At 41.6% G+C, this 20,646-nt stretch overlaps 1 protein-coding gene across 2 annotated transcripts in view; it reads left to right on the forward strand.

The window, feature by feature from the left end:
• MAP2K2 (mitogen-activated protein kinase kinase 2) overlaps positions 1–20,646 on the forward strand; it is a 1,901,538-nt gene that overhangs the window by 1,703,129 nt on the left and 177,763 nt on the right. For both annotated transcript variants that reach the window (XM_044055499.1, XM_044055501.1), the window contains one exon: positions 19,375–19,420. In XM_044055499.1, coding sequence (XP_043911434.1) covers positions 19,375–19,420 — 46 coding nt within the window. The remainder of the gene's footprint in view (positions 1–19,374; positions 19,421–20,646) is intronic.

Here is a 20,646-nt window from a genome sequence, read left to right on the forward strand (position 1 = left end):
GATCCTTTGTTCCATATAATGTTCTTTTATTGCCCTTTTGTTCTACTGCCATACTTGAGATGTCCTTCTGTTCTCATGTTGCAGTATTCATAACTGTAGGGAGATCACTGCCTGCAGCACCAGACTTCCGGCCAGTATACCAAAGACTTTGGATCAGGGGTACATGTTGCATGTCAGGGCCATAAACCGACGTCAACTGTAAAGGTGACATCTGCATGTACCCAGTTCAGAACTTTTCTGTCACAGTGATCTAAGGACCTCTGATCGCCAGCTCCGGGAATCAGTTCACTCATTTGTTTTGGTCATCCGATACAGATAAGAACCCTTTTGCTTTTTTTTTTGTTTGTTTACCTTTCTTCTAGCTTTTCAAATGTACATGTCAGCTAGGAAGGGGAAGTGTGCTTGTGGAAGACAAATTCCACAGAAAGACACGCATGATCATTGTTTGTTTTGTTTAGGTGAAGGCCACGACCATACGTCTTGCAACATCTGCAAGTCTTTCATGCCAAAGACACTGCTCAGCTGTTTGGCTGCCTTTAAACTTTACTTAGAAAACCAGAGACTCCAACGTTTGGCATTAGGCATGGAGGGGTGGGGTAGGTACCTCCAAGGAGCTGGCTCAGGAGAATGCCAAAAAAGTTAGGCCTGACGCCCATGCTGCACCTCAAGAATCCGGTGAGACTCTTGAGACAAGTGTTAGGCCAGAGTCCCATTGGATGTTGGTTTCACAGCTAGAACTGGAAACCTTGGTGGAAGTTGGTTCGGTGGAAACACAGAGTATGTATGCTGAGGTTGATTAGCCATCAACTCCTGATGGCAAGGGGGAACCACAGCTCTTGGTATCGGATGGGCTTACTCCTGCCTTTCTATCCACTCAGGTATTCCAAAACCAACTCATCCTTCTATTCCTCTTAAGAGGAAGCAAAAATTAAAACACACAGAAACAGAACCAGCATCTGGATGGGAAGCTTTTTCCCAAAGTCTATTCAGAGCCTTCCAGGCCTTTCAGTCTCGGGTGCCCCAACCGGCCCCTACACCTGTGCAGGCCTTAGAGGAGTCAGAGAAGAGCTCTCCTCTTCTGATGAATCACTTGCATATTGTTCCCAAACTGAATCTCCCAAGGACTTAATTACTCCTGAGGAGGAGGACACTATTAGCCCTGAGTCCCCAGAGGAAGAATTCTCCTTTGCGAACACCATTTCTCTTATGAGAGAACATTTCAAATGGCAGGCCTCAGATGTTTCTGAAACTAAAATAGGTATTTTGAACTACTACAGATGGACCAGCCTTCCCCATCTGCATTCCCTCCTCTACTCCCAGCCTATCATGATGCCTTTCTGGCTGCATCTCAGGCCCCTGATTCTCAGGCCCCAGCTTCCAAACGTCCAGATAAGGTTTATAAAGTTCCTCAGGGTGCACAGTTCTTGTTCAAGAACCTCCCTGCAGACCCAGCTGTCCTAGCAGTGTCAGCAGACAAATCCTCCAGACAGCTGCCTTCCACCTCTCTGTTTCCCACAGACGAACCAATTAAACTAAATGTAAGCCCTTCTGGAATCTGCAGGACAACAGAATAGCTAACTGACAGGATTTGGGACACAGTCCTCTTGTGAGTTGGGTCCACCACTGCTTAATAAAAGAACATTTTCTGTTTGGTATTTATTTCTCTGATGTCAGAGCTGCATCCATCTGTCTTTAGGTGACCAGATTTACAAATGATAGCAAACTTCAAGCTGTTATCAACATTTTGGATGACTCCAAGATCCTACCAAAGGGGCTAACATGTACAAACAAATGGTCTCACAACCTTAGTCTAAATTTAACTACTAAAATGTATAGTACTGTGCCCTTTGGAAAATATGACACACAACCAGCTTCTACATAAATGACACCTCCCTTTAACATAATTAATTATTAGGTACTTAGTTTTGTAGACCGTGAGATCTCCTACAGCCACCATGTATCTACAGTCATTACAAAGTTCTTCTACCTTGCCCAGCTGCTATTCATTGGTCACTCTTCTATGTCCAAGAATGTTATCCTTCTCTGCCCCTCTGTTATTAGGCCTGTAATTAAGTGTAATGTTCCCTTTGACTTGTACCTGCCCAAACACATGATCCAACTTGAATATTTCCTCAGTAAGAAAATGAAGGGACTGCATTCCATAACCTATGCTGAACCCTTAGAAGCTCTGTTTACAAACTCTTACATGGTGATGAAAACCAAGTTACAAGACCCCAAATGACCATGTCCTGCCTGACCTCTTACACATGTGCATATCAGAAACTTCTAAAGGCCTCAAAGGGTCCTAATGAAAATTCTGTTTGGACTTAAGAACCTTAGTTACGAGGATGGTTGAGGGTTGGCGTAATAGGTAAGGTGTTTACCGTATAAGTAGAAGATACAGGGTTTGATTCTTACCTTTGAGGGGAAATTGGATAGGCTTAAAATGGCCCACAAGGGCAGCTAGCTTAGTACTCACTGCAAACACCTGTACAAGAGAGCTAAACCTCCACCAAAGCATAAATATAGCATGCTGGAATAATAGACACCTTTCCAAAAAAATCCTTTTTTTCTGAAGTAGTCTTCCCCTTCAAACACAGGCTAGACAAATAAAGTGGTCGCTAGCCTTACAATCCCTTAGGCTAAAAAAGTACAAAGTATTAGTCCAGATAAAATCATGTTAGCTAGCAGATCTAGGAGACACAGTCTCTGATGTCCTCCTGTTGTAACAGTAACTCTTGTCCAGCTGCATTCTTAACTGAATAAACTACATGAAATTTCAACAAGGCATCTTTATTTCTGCAACAGGAAGAGTTTCAGAGAGAGAGAGAGAGAGAGATTGATCTGCTAGCTAAAGTGATTCTATGTGGACTAATCCTTTGTAATCTGTTTCTTCTTAATCTTGTCTGACTGGAGCTCTCCAGATTCCTTCTGTTTTCTAAGGGATATCATATAGTTGGAACTGTACTGCTTAGGCTGCTAATGATCTACCCAATCATCTGCATAGTTGTAACCTGTGAACTAGGTGGTGGTTAAAGTTGTGCTGTGTTCTGCAGCTTTGTGATGTAGATAAAGTCGTAGTGTGTTCTATGACATTGTGAGGTAGATAGTCATATTGTGTTCTCTGGCATTGTGAGATAGTCTTAGTGTGTTCTGTGGCGTTGTGAGATAGTTGTAGTGTGTTCTGTGGCATTGTGAGGTAGGTAAAGTTATATTGTGTTCTGTGGCGTTGTGAGATAGTCCTAGTGTGTTTTGTGGCATTGAGAGATAGTTGTGTGTTCTGTGGCATTGTGAGACTGTGGGTCCATTGATACATGTAGCATATGCAGTGCCTTGTTCAGTAGGTTGGGAGCAATGGGTCATACACGCTTCACTGTCGAATGTAGTTCATATTGTACTGTTCTGTGGCAGTAGGTGTTAAACACTTGGTCATGTGTCATTGCTGTCCCCTTTTGATATCCACTGCCTTCTAGGATCATAGGAACTGTAAGGTGAATCAGTCTACAGCCCATTTATAAAACGTAAAAAGGAGGATGCAAAAATCACTTGTAAGCAAAACAAAGCACCCTGAACCCCTGCTAGGTAAGGCACACTGTTTAATAAGCCGAACAGGTCACTGAATATACACAAACGCTGAAAGCAATAACCATACGTTTTCGTCCAAAACTTCATCAGATAATACAAATACATGCAATCAAGCACTTATATACTCCACAACACATTTAAATCAACCAATAAAAATACTCTAAACACAAATTAGATAAATGAATACATTGAAGTGCATTGAAACCTGTATATAGGTTCATAGGTTCATAGGTTCATACTAGGCTATCTGCCCGAGGGCATTTATAAGCCTAGCCCATTGTTTTGTGGCTTACGCCACCCCTTTAGTATGGGGAACTATACCCATTATTTTGCTGTGCCTCTGTCGAGCAGTGACACTGAGGTAATTCCTGGGGTATATCTGCGATCTCCCATCCATTGGTCAAGATTTCTCTTGAACAAGGCCAGCGAGGTGCTCTGCCTCACATGTACCGGGATTTTGTTCCACAGCATAGGGAGTCTTTGGGTGATGAATCTATCCCTCCAGCACGTCCTATTAATAGCTGTGTCGAGGTTTAAGTCTCCGCCCTTGTGGCTCTGATGGATCTAGATTTTTGAGGTGAAGCATATTCATCAAATCTGGGTTTGACATGGCCTTGTATGTTAGGCAAAGGTCACCTCTGAGCAAGCGTGGCGACTGAATAGAGCTGGAGTTCTTTCAGTCGGGCAGCATAGGACAGATTTTTGAGACCCTTTATCCTTTTGGTGAGGAACTTTTGTGGCCTCTCCAGCTGCTGCAAGTGTCGGGTCAGATACATTCGAATGGGGCATTGTACTCAATCATTGGTCTGATGAGTGATGAGTAAAGGGAGACTATGACCTCCCTTGATCTAGATGAGAATCCCTTCATGATAAGGTGGGCAATGTAGAAGGACTTCCTAACTACTTTAGCTACATGGGTGTCGAATGACAGACTACTATCAACCTGGGTCCCCAGGTCCCTGATAACTTCTTCTGTGCTCAGTGGATTGCCACCTATTTGGTAGCTAGGGTAACCTTGTTTTTCCCGAAGGGTATGACTATGCATTTTTGGCATTTAACTTTAGGCCGTGGCTCTGGCACCAGTTATCCGTTTCTGTGAGACCCTTCTGAAGGATATCTGTGTCAGATGTGTTTTCTACTATGGCGCCAGTTTGCAGTCATCTGCAAACTTTGTCAGCCATAACCCTCCTGTGTTTGGTTGTACTTGAAAAGTAGATGCCAAACAAGAGTGGGCCCAGGACTGAGCCCTGTGGGACACCACTTGTGACAGGCTTTGAGTCTGACATGGCGCCAGCAACTCTGACCCTGTGGGTTCTGTCACTCAGCCAGTTTGCAACCCATCTTGTGATGTATGGGTTAACATTTAAGCTGATGAGTTTTTCAATGATACCCGAGTGGGGTATTGTATCGAAGGCCTTAGCCAGATCGAGGTAGGCTGTATGGACTGCCTTTCCCTCATCAATGGCTTTGGTGACTGTTTCAAAAAGTCAACCAAGTTTAAAAGGCATGATCTGCCTTTGACAAAGCCAAACTGGGTTGGATCCAAAGTCTGCAAATTCCCTATGTCTTTATTTATGAGGTCCATTATGATCCTCTCCATGGCTTTGCAGATAAGGCTTGTCAAGCTAATGGGCGGTAATTTCCAGGGTCTGTGGAGGCACCGCCTTTGTGAAGTGGGACCACAGTTGCAGTGCGCCACTCCTGGAGTGCGTATCCAGAGGTAAGACTTTGATTAAACAGCTGTCCTAGCTGTGGGTTTAATTCCTCATTGAGTTCGTGGAGCACACAGCCGGGGACACCATCGGGTCCCATGGATGCTGTGTTTTTGCTTTGGAGAGAGCAGTTCTCACTTGGGCTGGAGATGTTTGGGGGCTGCACTCATTTGGTATAGATATCTCTCCTTTTGGGGAGGGGAGAAGTTTGCACTGAACCTGTCAGCCAGTATGTTGGCAATGTCTGTAGGATCAGTAATCTTCACATCATTTTGAACTAGTTCTGAGCATATCTGGGAGTTTCCTCCTAGGTTTCTAACATAGCTAAAGAAGGCCTTATGATTGTCTTTTGAGTCTTTAGCTATTTTTCTCTCAAATTTGCTTTGGATGATTTTATGAGAGCTCTTAGTTTTTTACTTATAGTGATCAAGGGTGTCTTACCTTTTAAGGATTTTGCTCTATCTTGTAGTAGCTTCCTCCTTTTGTTGTAGAGTTTGTTTATGGCTGGGGTCCACCAGACTGGACGCTTGCCTTTGGTACAAAGAGTCTTTGTTTTGCTTGGGATTGCCTTATCCATGCAGTCCTGCAGGTGCTGGTAGAAGGCGTTTGTAAGTGATTCAGCGGCTTGAGTATTGTTTTCCGGCTCGGGGCCTGAAAGGAGACCACACTAGTCTTTAGAAGTGTGAAGTCGGCTTTTGAGAAGTTCTTTACTGTGGTCTTTTTATTTCAGGTGGGGGTGGGATGAGGACCTCCAGCGAGATTAGTTTGTGATCTGATCTCACCAGTGAGGGGTATACTTCGGTGTTGAACATTGTGCTCCCATGTTCGTGATGATGAGATCAAGTATGTTATCTCCTCTTGTGGGGATGGTGACTAGTTGTTCCATGGCATTTGAGTTTATGAATTCCAGGAACTTTTGGGCTAGGGTGTTTGGGCTTGAGTAGTGTTCCCAGTCTATATTAGGGTAATTGAAGTCACCTAGTATGATGGTGTTTGGTGATACATTTATCCCCTCTAGTGTTTTCAGGAAGGCCATGTGAGTTTCCTGAGTTTGTGAGGGTGGCCTGTAACATGCTACAATTTGCAGAGCAGTCTTGCCTATGGTTAATTGCACCTGGATGGTCTCCGATGCATCGTGCGTTGCCACCAGTCTTGAGGTGTGGGTGTCCTTGATGAATATGGATACCCCCTCCTTTCTTGGTATTGTCCGGATTTTGGGGCGGAGCATGATATGAGGTAAAACCTGATAGCTGGGGTGCTCTCAGGAGCCTTGAACCAGGTTTCTGTCACAGCACAGACATCGATGTTCTCCATACTGAGAAGGGCCTCGAGTCGTGCATTTTGAGATTTAGACTTCTGGCATTGAGCAGCATTACCCTTAGTTTTTTTTCCTTTTTGTGTTCTAGGGTGGTAGGTTTAGAATTTGAGCCTTGCCTAAAAAGGCACTATGGGGTGGCAAGAGCCTTTGCCAATATCCGAATCCCAGGGTGACAGGTGCAAGCCGTCCCTTGCGGCAGCGTGGCTTGTCCAGCATGTCATCCCAGGCAGACAGATACTGGATCCCCTTTGAATGACACCAGTGTTTAAGCCAATTGTTAAAGCTGATCATCTTATCTCTGTATTGTGGCATCATTCTTGGTGAAGGTAGGATACTGCTCAAGGTCAGGGTCATACCTGCCTGGGCTACATAATCAGAGAGCTCCTCAATGTCTCTTTTCATGTAGTCCAAGGCGGTGCGTCTCAGGTCGTTTACACCAGCGTGGGCAATGACGGAGTCATATTTGTACCTGCTGTTGAGAGACCTAAGTGCTTGCGTTATGTGGGTGATTCTAGCACCCGACAGGCAGCTTACTGTGACCTTCTCCTTACTCAGTCTGGTGGCGGGACATCAGTGTGTCTGACTATGGAGTCACCAATGACTAGTGTGTCTGGCATTGTGTTTGGCCTTAAGGGCTGTGACTGTTTGACACTCTGACTGTGAGGTCTATGTGTTGCGGGTGTTGTGTTCTGAGGTGGTGGTTGTTTGGGTGTCTGCTTTGGTGGCCTCTGCTGTTTTGGTAGATTTTTGATCAGAGCCTCCGAGTATGTCTTTGTGTGTTTATGTGTATGATTTGAGGTTGTAATGGTACTATGTGAGCCTGGGTCTATAGTGTGTGTGGTAACCTTCTCCTCCTGACTGGTCTTGCCAGTCCTATGTTGAGAGAGCTCAGCCTCCAGTTTGGCCGTATAGTTGCATCTCTCGCATGTATTTGTGTTTTGTGGGAGGAGGAAAGGGTTGTCTGTGTACATGAGGCAATTGAAACATTGCCTCAATATTCCCAGGTTCACCAGCTGAGCAGGAGAGGACACTAGCAACTGATCCCTCGACATGCTAGAAGGGTAGACGAAAAACTTTAAAAAGATTCGGGGGCGTGGGTGACCGAGAAATGGGGGTTGCCTTTTGGGGTACTATCTATGACAAGAGTGCCGTATCAAGGTAATAAGTACTGTAGGAGCAAGTGCTAGGTTTAATAGATAGAGAATAGTCTACTTGGAGTCAAGTAGAGTTGATCTTTTAGTTATAGGATACGCTGATTTGATCAGTAGTATAGTTCGAGGAAGGTAGTTTTAAGGGAAAATTTGAAGAGTGGACTTTAGGTAGCCCGAATAGTTTAAACCTGCTTAACCGGCACTGCCCTAGTGTGCAACAGTGGCAGCTCGCCGCTAAATCGCTCTAAATCGGCTAATGCGGCGTTTAGCGTTTATACCAGGGGGCTGGAAAAAGCTAGAAACTGGCCCAAAGTGACCAATAAACTACTAGTTACTGGCTGAAACCTCACAAAACTGGACAAAAGGCAGCTCAATGCTTCCCACTCCCACTGGTAAACAAGGTAGCTTCCTTCCCCAAATAAGGCAAGGAAACAGTACACAGGAACTACAACCAAAGCCCAGGAATCAGCAACTCTGAAACTGGACTAAACTAGTAAAGCAGGAAAAACAAGAGATATTTTTTTCTTTTTTTTCACAAAACAGGCAGAAACAGGTACAGCAAACACTTATAAATGCTATGAATCAGCTACTACAGCTTACACAGAAGAATTTGCTACAAATACAGTCAAATAGTAACAAACAAGGATTCCAAGTGCAATATTAAGTTAAATGCAGTAAAAACAGCTTCATACATAGGAAACCACATTTAATCTTGATTTAAAAACAGTATAGCTAATATACCCAATATAAAATATGCTAAAATGTATTTAAAACTTTTAAATTAAATAAATTCACATATATATATATATATATATATATATATATATATATATATATATATGTACAAATACAAAAGTGTAAGAAACATATTATGATAATGCCATCTACTGGCCATCCATATTATTGCACACATATCTCACAGTTTAGCAGACCTCATTTTTAGTACAGGAGTGAGGGAGATCATATCATTTAAACCAGGGATCTTACTGGCTTCCAAAACAATTTGCCAGTATAATTCCCTGTATTCCACTAAAGTCTCCCACATACCACCCCTAGGGTCTTTTGGTACAACCTCTAATATAAAAAATTGAAATTCTGCTTCCAAACATGTTTTGGTGTGCTTATACAAAGAATTAGTTTCACATTTAGTTCGAATATCATAAGTGTGTTCATAAATTCTTTGTTTAATCTTTCTTTCACTCTTACCCACATAAAAGGCGTCACATTTTTTACATAAACCTAAATAAATAATTCCTTTTGAACAACAATTGGCAAAAGTTTTTAAAGTTAATTTTTTGTTATTCCTAGCCCGCAAGTTGATAGACTCTCCAGTAATCAAATAAGAACAATAACTACATGCACCACATTTATATACACCAGCCCTTTTATTACTGCCTACAGGTGGAAAATTCTTATTACCACCTCTTTCAAAAATGTCCTTAAGGCTGTTACCCTTCCTATAAATATATTTTATGTCACTCTGAATATGACTTAAGTCAGAAATCCTTGAGAAGTTATTCCACTCTTTGTTAAAAATTCTTCTTATCAATCCTGCCTGCCCATCATATGTAGTAACAATACCTGAGGTGTAATCATCTTTCAAACCATCTATTCTTGTATCTTTCACATATTGGGTTGCACAATTTTCAATTTTACCCAATATAGGGGCAAACCTATCATTTCTACCTTCCATAACTTCCTTTGAGACACTGTCAATTAGTTCTTCAGGATAACCTCTGTTCAAGAACATATTTTTTAAGTTCTTGCATTCATTAATGTACCAACCATCATCTGAGGTCATCCTACATAACCGCACAAATTGCCCTTTTAGGACACTTCTTTTTTGGTGTGGGGGGTGTGAACTCAAATAGTGCAGGTATGAATTTGAGAACGTTTCTTTTCTAAAGATTCTAGATTTAAAACCTTCCTGTGTCTTAATACTGACATCAAGATATTTTAATTCCTCCACAGTATATTTGTGGGTAAATCTCAAAAATTTGGTGGTACCATTTAGATATTCAACAAATTCTACAAATTCATCTTCGGTACCCCCCCATAAAAAACACAGGTCATCGAGGAATCTAGTATATAACCTCCACTTGCTATTGTATTCTGAATTCAAGACAAACTTATTCTCCCAAAATGCCATTATGATGTTGGCATAGGTGGGAGCACAATGTGCCCCCATAGCCACACCTCTAATTTGTCTAAAATACTCGCCTTGAAAAAAGATAAATTTATTCTTTAAGACAATATCCATCAATAATAACACAGTTCTAAATTCATTCTGTTTGAACAGTTTAGAATCCACTAACATTTCCTCGAACCATTCTAAACCTATGTCATGCGGTATACTTGTAAATAAATCAATCACGTCCATAGTACCAAAACCCTTTGTTTCACCTACCAGTGATTCATTCATCTTTCTAAGTAAATGCCAGGAATCCCTTAAAATAACAGAATTATCACTGACAAGCTTCTTTACCTTCTGGTCTATATACTTTGCTAGAGGTGCAGTGACTGAACCTTCGGCTGAAACTATTACTCTCAAAGGCGGGTCGTTTTCATCCTTGTGCACCTTTGGAATCCCAAATATAGAGGGTATTCTCGGCTTTTCTACATGCAGGTATCTAAATGTACCCATATCAATAACCCCATCCAATAGTAAATCATTCAAAATGACATAAATTCTCTTATAGGCAATATTGATTTAATTTAAAGATATTCTGGTGTATTTTGTGGTGTCATTTAAAATATTAAACATTTTGCTCTCATAATTTATGTGGTCCATCAACACAACTCCCCCACCCTTATCGGGCTTCATAATTCTTATACCCCTGTTTTCACTGAGTGACTTTAAGATCGCCTGCTCAGAATCAGTTAAGTTTGAATGCACCATTTGACTACTCAAAATTTTCCTTAGCTCATACTCCAATCCTAATTCAAAGTTTTTGAGCTGTGGATGTAATGGGGGATTGTAAGTGCTTTTACGTCTCAATTCATCATTGTTAACGTTAAAACCTTTTCCTTTGAATAATAGTTCAAAGTTTTTCTTCCTAATAAATAATTTAATATCAATTAATAATTTAAAAATATTTGTTCTTTCTTTAGGAATAAAACCAAACCCTTTTGTGAGTAAATCAAAATAATTAATATTTATTGTTACATCAGTATAATTGTAAATGTTAAAATCCTTATAAGTGTATTTAAAACCATCATTAACAATTACTCCCAGACTGGTCGTCTCCTGTCCTGAGCTCCCCAGTTTCTGGTTTTGTAGTTTTTTGAATTGTAGCTAACAGGTTCCCTATGCATAAGCCTCTCAGACCGTCTTAAAGGTGGAAATGCAGTATCATAATCATTGTCCAAAGGTGGTTCATTGTCAGAAATGTCATTATTAACTTTCCTATGGTAATTTCCTTCATGATTTCTACTATTTCTTACCCAATTCTTAGGCTTCGGGTATTGTTTTTTAGCTTTATATTCATTAATGTCCTTATCTATTTTGTTCAATTTTCTGTTTTTTACCTCTACACATTTACTTTCTAGGTTATGCAATAATTTATGGTACTTGTTTCTTTCTTCATCAACAGTGAATAGTAAATCATTAGTTATGTCCCTATTAACACATTCAACAGTTTCTTGCAATTTCTTAATTTCTACTTCATTGTTTTTGATAATGGCCCTCATTATTTCAAAACCACAATTGTCAAAGGCTTCAATCAAATCAAAATAAAACTCAGTACCTTCCACTACCTTATTAGGGTACTTGCATACCCTAAGCCCTTTGGGCACTATTTTCTGCTCTAAACAATACCTTAAATAAGTGTTATCCATTTCTAACATTTTGCATTTATATAAAAAATAGTCCAGGTCCTCAAGCTTTTGTGTAAAAGTCCCTTGGAAATTGTCTTTACTATTGTCTTTGGTATCAAAATCAAAAACAACATTAAAAATGTCATTGAATTGTCTTTTGGTACCTGTGGAATTGTTATTAGCACCAGGACCAAAACGTAATCCCTCGCTAACATTGCTGCCATTGTTTGGTTGCTGGGACTGTCCGCGATCAGTTTCATCAATGAAAACCCTAGGAAATCCATCCAAACTACTGGATTCAGCTCCATTTCGCTTTTCTGCATCTCCGCTTTCATTTTCGTCTGCTTGCCCGTCTCTCGCACATCCAAACGCTGAGGCACTTCCTGGTTCCCAGGCACTGAAAACGTCGTCAAAACCGTGGCCAATGATTGGCTGACTGGAGTCAAAAGCCCCACAAGTTGAGTGAGCTGTCCGATAAGCTTCCTGAGCTCACCGACCTCATTAGTCTTAGCTCCACAGTTTGCCATAGCTCCAGCAGGTGATTCCATCCTAAAAAGCACTGGTAAAACGTAAAAAGAAGGATGCAAAAATCACTTGTAAGCAAAACAAAGCACCCTGAACCCCTGCTAGGTAAGGCACACTGTTTAATAAGCCGAACAGGTCACTGAATATACACACACGCTGAAAGCAATAACCATACGTTTTCGTCCAAAACTTCATCAGATAATACAAATACATGCAATCAAGCACTTATATACTCCACAACACATTTAAATCAACCAATAAAAATACTCTAAACACAAATTAGATAAATGAATACATTGAAGTGCATTGAAACCTGTATATAAAACTCTGTAATACATAGGAAACCACATTTAATCTTGATTTAAAAACAGTATAGCTAATATAACCAATATAAAATATGCTAAAATGTATTTAAAACTTTTAAATTAAATAAATTCACATATATATATATGTACAAATACAAAAGTGTAAGAAACATATTATGATAATGCCATCTACTGGCCATCCATATTATTGCACGCATATCTCACAGTTTAGCAGACCTCATTTTTAGTACAGGAGTGAGGGAGATCTTATCATTTAAACCAGGGATCTTACTGGCTTCCAAAACAATTTGCCAGTATAATTCCCTGTATTCCACTAAAGTCTCCCACATACCACCCCTAGGGTCTTTTGGTACAACCTCTAATATAAAAAATTGAAATTCTGCTTCCAAACATGTTTTGGTGTGCTTATACAAAGAATTAGTTTCACATTTAGTTTGAATATCATAAGTGTGTTCATAAATTCTTTGTTTAATCTTTCTTTCACTCTTACCCACATAAAAGGCGTCACATTTTTTACATAAACCTAAATAAATAATTCCTTTTGAACAACAATTGGCAAAAGTTTTGTGTTGTGGAGTATATAAGTGCTTGATTGCATGTATTTATATTATCTGATGAAGTTTTGGACGAAAACGTATGGTTATTGCTTTCAGCGTTTGTGTATATTCAGTGACCTGTTCGGCTTATTAAACAGTGTGCCTTACCTAGCAGGGGTTCAGGGTGCTTTGTTTTGCCTGCAGCCCATTTATGCCAGCCATGGCAAGTAACCACCCTCAGGCTTTACCTTCTGTCTCCAAGAGGGTGAGGACAGTTAATTCTGGTGTAAACTTGAAAGTACCATCTACTCTCCACTCATTCAAATTTTGTTTGACTGTGGATGAGGAGTTGCATCACTTAACTTGTTGGGTAGTCTGTTACAGAGCAGGGGGAGATACTGGGTGATGTATCTATCCCCACAACAAACCTTGGTTATATGCTAATGTAGGTTTACGTCTCTGGTTCTGGTGTTAGCTGCACTGTTTGATTTACTGAGAAAAAGGAGGTCAAGGGTAGCGAGATGTCTAATGGCACAGAGAGCGAGGCGCATGCCAACTATTAGGAGTCTGCATCACACTGAGTGCAAGGACATGGCTTCTAGTCTCTGCTGGTAGCTAAGGTTCTTGAGTCCAGAGCTTATTTTCATTAATCGAAACTCCTAACGATGTGCACATCCTACAAAAGGGCCTCACTGAGACAGATGCCTGGTGTCAAAGCCATGGCCTCAGTCTCAATGCCAAAAAGTGCATTGTCATCCCTTTTGCTAAAAACTCTGTACCCATGAACTACAACATAGGCGGTAGTATACTTAACACCGAAAGTATGATGATGAGACCTGTATGATAAGAGACCTTGGGACACAGGTGGCCAGTACTCCCTCCTTTGATAATCACATTGCCACAGTAGTCAGAAAATCCTTCTACATGGCACACCTCATCACAAAATGTTTCTCATCCAGAAAAAGAGGTCATTGTTCCCCTCTACTCATTACTCATTAGACCCATTATAGAGTACAACGCCCCTTTTGGTATGTACCTCACAAGACCTCTACAACAACTGGAAAGGCTGCAGAAATACCTCACAAAGAGGATTACCGGCCTCAAACAGATGCCGTACGCAGACTGTCTCAAGTAACTCCAGCTTTACCCTGTCGCATCTCACCTTCTCAGAGGTGATCTGTGCCTAACATACAAAGCTATGTCAAACCCAAAGCTGTTGGACATGCTCCACTTAAAGAAGTCCCAATCCCTCCGAGCTACACGCTCTAGGGACCTAAACCTTGTCACCACAATAAACATAACATGCCGAAGGGTTAGATTCCTGTCCCAGAGACTTCCCATGCTCTGGAATAAACTACCTATCTATATCAAACAAAGCTCCTCATTAGTACTCTTCAAGAAAAATCTTGATGGGAAATAGGAAATTCACCCCAGGGATCACTTCTATGGCTCTGCTCGACAGTGGCACAGGAAAATGATTTTCTTGGGTGGCAAAAGCCAGGGTACCTTTTTGGCTGGGCTTGTATAGGCCCTAGGGCCGATAGCCTAGTACCTACCTGTGAACCCTTTGAGGCCTTTCGAAGTTTTTGGGTAAGTACCAAAGGGAGCACGGCATTCTGCATTGAGTCTGACTGGAGCTGCCCTGTCATATCAGTGCCGTCTCAACTATATGATGTGCGTTGGTGCTGACGTCTTGTGTTTTTCCAATAGGGGTTGCATGTTAGTGCTCTGCCCTTTGGTATGTACATTGTGTAGGATTCTGTACTACTGCCTTCTGTTGAATGTACAGTTGGTGGTACATTTATGTGCTATTCCTTGTGTTGTATACATGAAGTAATGCATTTTGTGCTGTTCTTATGTGCTGTATGCACAGGGGTGTGTTTTAGAGGGGTCTACATTAGATCATCGAAATGGCTCATTGTCGAATGCCGTAATGGTGAACTGCAATACCCGAACCCTAACAATATCGAAACCTCAAAACAGTGAATTTTTTTCCAGGGAAAAAATTTGCTGTTTCGAGAAACACACATAGACCACAAGCACACTAAAAATCAGCAATTCACACACATACATTTAAAAGTTACATCTAACCCTACACTACAGTGCACCTACACTACTATCTATCCACTTACCTTAACCCAGACCTTAACCCTAAGGTCCATCACTATCGCACACTCACCAGCGCCCTAAACCGAACGTCCGCACAATCACACACCTACCTTAACCCAACCTGTGACTTTCCACCGCATCGCTGAAAACAGCGAAGCCACAACAATGGCCAACCAAATTCTTTCCCTAGGAAAGAATTCGGTTTTGTGCAGCTTCGCTGTTTTCAGTGTTCGCGATATTGGGTTCGATATTAGATCATTCAAAATTCTGCCATTTCGATGATCTAATATAGACCCGTTTTAGAGCTGTTCTCTTTGCTGCATACATTAGGTTACTGCATTTTTGTACTGTTCCTCTCTGCTGTATACATAGTTGGTATGTTTTAATGCTGTTCCCTGTGTTGCATACATTATGTTATTTATTTATTTACTTAACATTTGTTTTCCGGGAAAGTCCGACTTGGAACAAAGCCAGTTTTCAGGAGAGGCCAAGGGAGAAATGCTCCAGATGCATGTATGTCTTTGTGACGTGGGAGAAAACTGGAGCACCCGGAGGAAACCCACACAAATGCTGGGAGGACATGCAGACTCCACACAGTACTGTGTTTCTGTTTTCTTTCCCTGTGCTGTATACATAGGTAGTGTGGTTTGGTGCTATTCTTTACAGTGTATAGATTGTGGTATATTTCACTGCCCTCCTAAGTTGTACAGTAGGTGGTGCATTTTGATGCTACTGCAGTGGGCTGTACACTAGGTGGTGCATTTTTATGTTACCCCAGTGGGCTTTACACTACATGGTGCATTTGATGTTACCCCAGTGGGTTGTACATTAGGTGGTGCATTTTGCTACTAACCCAGTGGGTTGTACATTAGGTGGTGCATTTGATGTTACTCCAGTGGGCTGTACACTAGGTGGTGCATTTGATGTTACCCCAGTGGGTTGTACACTAGGTGGTGCATTTTTATGTTACCCCAGTGGGTTGTATACTAGGTGGTGCATTTGATGTTACCCCAGTGGGTTGTACATTAGGTAGTGCATTTTGTTGCTAACCCAGTGGGTTGTACATTTGGTGGTGCATTTGATGTTACCCCAGTGGGTTGTACATTAGGTGGTGCATTTTGCTACTAACCCAGTGGGTTGTACCTTAGGTGATGCATTTAATGTCACTCCAGTGGGCTTGGTGTATTTGATGTTACCCCAGTGGGTTGTACATTAGGTGGTGCATTTGATGTTACCCCAGTGGGTTGTACATTAGGTGGTGCATTTTGCTACTAACCCAGTGGGTTGTACATTAGGTGGTGCATTTTGCTACTAACCCAGTGGGTTGTACATTAGGTGGTGCATTTGATGTTACTCCAGTGGGCTGTACACTAGGTGGTGCATTTGATGTTCCTCCAGTGGGTTGTACACTAGGTGATGCATTTTTATGTTAACCCAGTGGGTTTTATACTAGGTGGTGCATTTGATGTTACCCCTGTGGGTTGTACATTAGGTGGTGCATTTTGTTGCTAACCCAGTGGGTTGTACATTTGGTGGTGCATTTGATGTTACCCCAGTGGGTTGTACATTAGGTGGTGCATTTTGTTGCTAACCCAGTGGGTTGTACATTTGGTGGGGCATTTGATGTTACCCCATTGGGTTGTACATTAAGTGGTGTATTTTGCTACTAACCCAGTGGGTTTTACATTAGGTGGTGCATTTGATGTTACTCCAGTGGGCTTGGTGCATTTGATGTTACCCCAGTGGGTTGTACATTAGGTGGTGCATTTGATGTTATCCCAGTGGGTTGTACATTAGTTGGTGCATTTGATGTTATCCCAGTGGGTTGTACATTAGGTGGTGCATTTTGCTACTAACCCAGTGGGTTGTACATTAGGTGGTGCATTTTGCTACTAACCCAGTGGGCTGTACACTAGGTGGTGCATTTGATGTTACCCCAGTGGGTTGTACACTAGGTGGTGCATTTTTATGTTACCCCAGTGGGTTGTATACTAGGTGGTGCATTTGATGTTACCCCTGTGGGTTGTACATTAGGTGGTGCATTTTGTTGCTAACCCAGTGGGTTGTACATTTGGTGGTGCATTTGATGTTACCCCAGTGGGTTGTACATTAGGTGGTGCATTTTGCTACTAACCCAGTGGGTTGTACCTTAGGTGATGCATTTAATGTCACTCCAGTGGGCTTGGTGTATTTGATGTTACCCCAGTGGGTTGTACATTAGGTGGTGCATTTGATGTTACCCCATTGGGTTGTACATTAGGTGGTGCATTTGATGTTACCCCAGTGGGTTGTACATTAGGTGGTGCATTTTGCTACTAACCCAGTGGGTTGTACATTAGGTGGTGCATTTGATGTTACTCCAGTGGGCTGTACACTAGGTGGTGCATTTGATGTTCCTCCAGTGGGTTGTACACTAGGTGATGCATTTTTATGTTAACCCAGTGGGTTTTATACTAGGTGGTGCATTTGATGTTACCCCTGTGGGTTGTACATTAGGTGGTGCATTTTGTTAATAACCCAGTGGGTTGTACATTTGGTGGTGCATTTGATGTTACCCCAGTGGGTTGTACATTAGGTGGTGCATTTTGTTGCTAACCCAGTGGGTTGTACATTTGGTGGGGCATTTGATGTTACCCCATTGGGTTGTACATTAGGTGGTGCATTTTGCTACTAACCCAGTGGGTTTTACATTAGGTGGTGCATTTGATGTTACTCCAGTGGGCTTGGTGCATTTGATGTTACCCCAGTGGGTTGTACATTAGGTGGTGCATTTGATGTTACCCCAGTGGGTTGTACATTAGGTGGTGCATTTTGCTACTAACCCAGTGGGTTTTACATTAGGTGGTGCATTTGATGTTACTCCAGTGGGCTGTACACTAGGTGGTGCATTTGATGTTACCCCAGTGGGTTGTACACTAGGTGGTGCATTTTTATGTTACCCCAGTGGGTTGTATACTAGGTGGTGCATTTGATGTTACCCCTGTGGGTTGTACATTAGGTGGTGCATGTTGTTGCTAACCCAGTGGGTTGTACATTAGGTGATGCATTTAATGTCACTCCAGAGGGCTTGGTGCATTTGATGTTACCCCAGTGGGTTGTACATTAGGTGGTGCATTTTAATGCTACCCCAGTGGGTTGTACACTAGGTGGTGCATTTGATGCTACCTCACTGGGCTGTACATAGGTGGTGTCTGTGCTGTCCTCTTCCCTGATATGTGTAGACTAGATGTGTGCTGTATACTGTAAGTAGTACTTCGTGTTAGTGTTCTGAGGCTGCTCCATTATCATAATGACTGTGACCCAGGTTTGACTGGTGCCTCTGGAGGAGAGGAATGACAAAAGATTGCCTGCTCACAGAAGGAAACGATGTGTGGGTGTACTCAGGGGCACATGTCTTTCGCAGGTACCAGTGATGATACTAGTACCATGATGAAGTGTAATGCTGCAGTAGGCAGGTGCACAAAAAGAAGTTCCTACATGTAGGTGGTCCCCCAGATGATATAAGCCCACTACATCAGGGAAGATGAGACTTAACTGAAAACCCCAGGTGCCTACACTAGGATGGCCCTGGCTTCTCTGCTGCCCTGCCCCAGTTAACTGGACATTCATAAGCCCGATGGCCATGATGTTTTGCCATCTCAGGAGGGAATATGACACACTCAGCAAAGGGGCAAATCCAGTCTGCCCCTTAGAAAGTAGTGGCCCCAGGATGAGTAGGAGCCAAAGGAGGTGCTGGATATTTGAATTCAGTGGTAGATGGCTTATCCTATAGAATGTACAGTATTCATCATGTAGTGGATCAAATTTTAGTGGAGCCTTTATCAGAAAAAAAAGGTCCGTGCTTGCATTACTGAGAAAATCACTAGATTAAAATATTTCTTGGGCTTATTGCCAACATTGGACTAGAAAACTAGCACATCTCAAAACAATTTGATTGTAGATTAAAAGCATTTCTTGGTAAGATTTGGGAGTTAGAGAAAGGTAAAAGTATCAGAGATTGAAGTGTTCATTCTGCTTAAATTGTAATACATGGATAGAAATATTGCATACCTGCGTATACCAGATAAACACAACTTGTTACTGGGCAGTAATTTTAAATGAGTGAATTGATTTCATTTTCTGTTGCGGTCACGATGTGAACTATATGCTTTGTGTGTGGGAACCCTTGGTTCAGTACCAGTCATTTGCTTTGTATTTTCACTTGAAAGTGCCAAAGGAGTGAATGTTTTTGACAAAGTTAGGTACAATTTGTGTGTACTGATTTTTTTCATTATTTTGTTTTTCTTTACAATGAAGCTTGATCAAGAATCCAGCAGAAAGGGCAGACCTGAAAATTCTAATGGTGAGTGTCTTACATTGAAGTTCTAAAAAGAATGATTATTAGCTGAAAACCAAAATAACTTATTTTAAAAGGTTATTATTAGTAAGTTCGAAGATGTGTTTTGCACTTAGTGATTTCTGGACAATTGATGTGTGTGTATTTGTTGAAGTAAATTTATTTCCATGTTGATGAGTGTGATGCCCCCCCCCCAAGCCAGTAATCAAGGAGCCTAATCCTCATAACTGACACTGGAGAGGGACGTTATCTTGGAACAAAAGTAGATGCACACAGTATTTCCAGATGCAGCTCTCTGCCTCAAGCACAATTTCTCTTAAGAGCATACAGGGAACATACTCAGTTCGGGGTCTGGATCTCTCTCTATCTCCCTCCGGGTCCCCAATAAGACATCCCCCCCCACTGGCACAGCTATAGAGCTGAGTCCTCAGCCAAGTGTCTAAGCCAAGTCCTCCAGCACCCTGTCTGTGAAATCAGTAATTTGTGTCCCTGATCCAAGCAACTGACACACACACTCTTTGAGATTTGATTTTCACACATGCATACCAACACCTGGGAAGGCTGGCACAGATTTACTAGCTATGACCCATTCTGCTCAGACTATAAGATAGTTACTGCCACCAGACACTCCAGAGCCAGCTACTGTAAGTCTCTTACAAGGGTATCCAATTATGCTGAATGAAATTAATATTAGTATAAATGCTAGTGTTTTGACCAATGTAGTATGGCTTTCAGGAGTGGCCACAGAATCACCAAATAGATACGAGTACTGTCAAAGGTTAACATATTCTCTAAAGGACCAGCCACAATGAAAAGTTTAAATGCATTTAATAATAAATAATTAAAGAACATGAACATTCTAAATATCTGTTTACAATAAACACCAGAGTTTCATCACAGGAAATATTAAAGTAACACAGATGAACAGATTCACACAGATACAGAAGAACAATAGTTATCTAACTTCACTATATTTTCCTGTCTGATCTAAAGAATTAGTATTCTCTTGTCACTTACTAGAGCAAGGCAAGATGAAGTAGATGAGTGATCCTTCTATGTCAGGTTACAAAAACAGACTGCCAGAGAAACATCATTTTTGTCCTAGATTATAGAATGACATCGCATACATCTGGTAATATGACTTGTGGTTCTCATGCTACCCCCGTTGCTAGAAACTGAACCAGAATTTAGCACGTGTGCTACTATATACACAGAGAGAGCTCTTCTGAGAT

Source organism: Protopterus annectens, chromosome 13.part0, assembly GCF_019279795.1.
Source record: "Protopterus annectens isolate FY-2018-M chromosome 13.part0, PAN1.0, whole genome shotgun sequence".
In the NCBI taxonomy this organism is placed as follows: Eukaryota; Metazoa; Chordata; order Ceratodontiformes; family Protopteridae; genus Protopterus; species Protopterus annectens.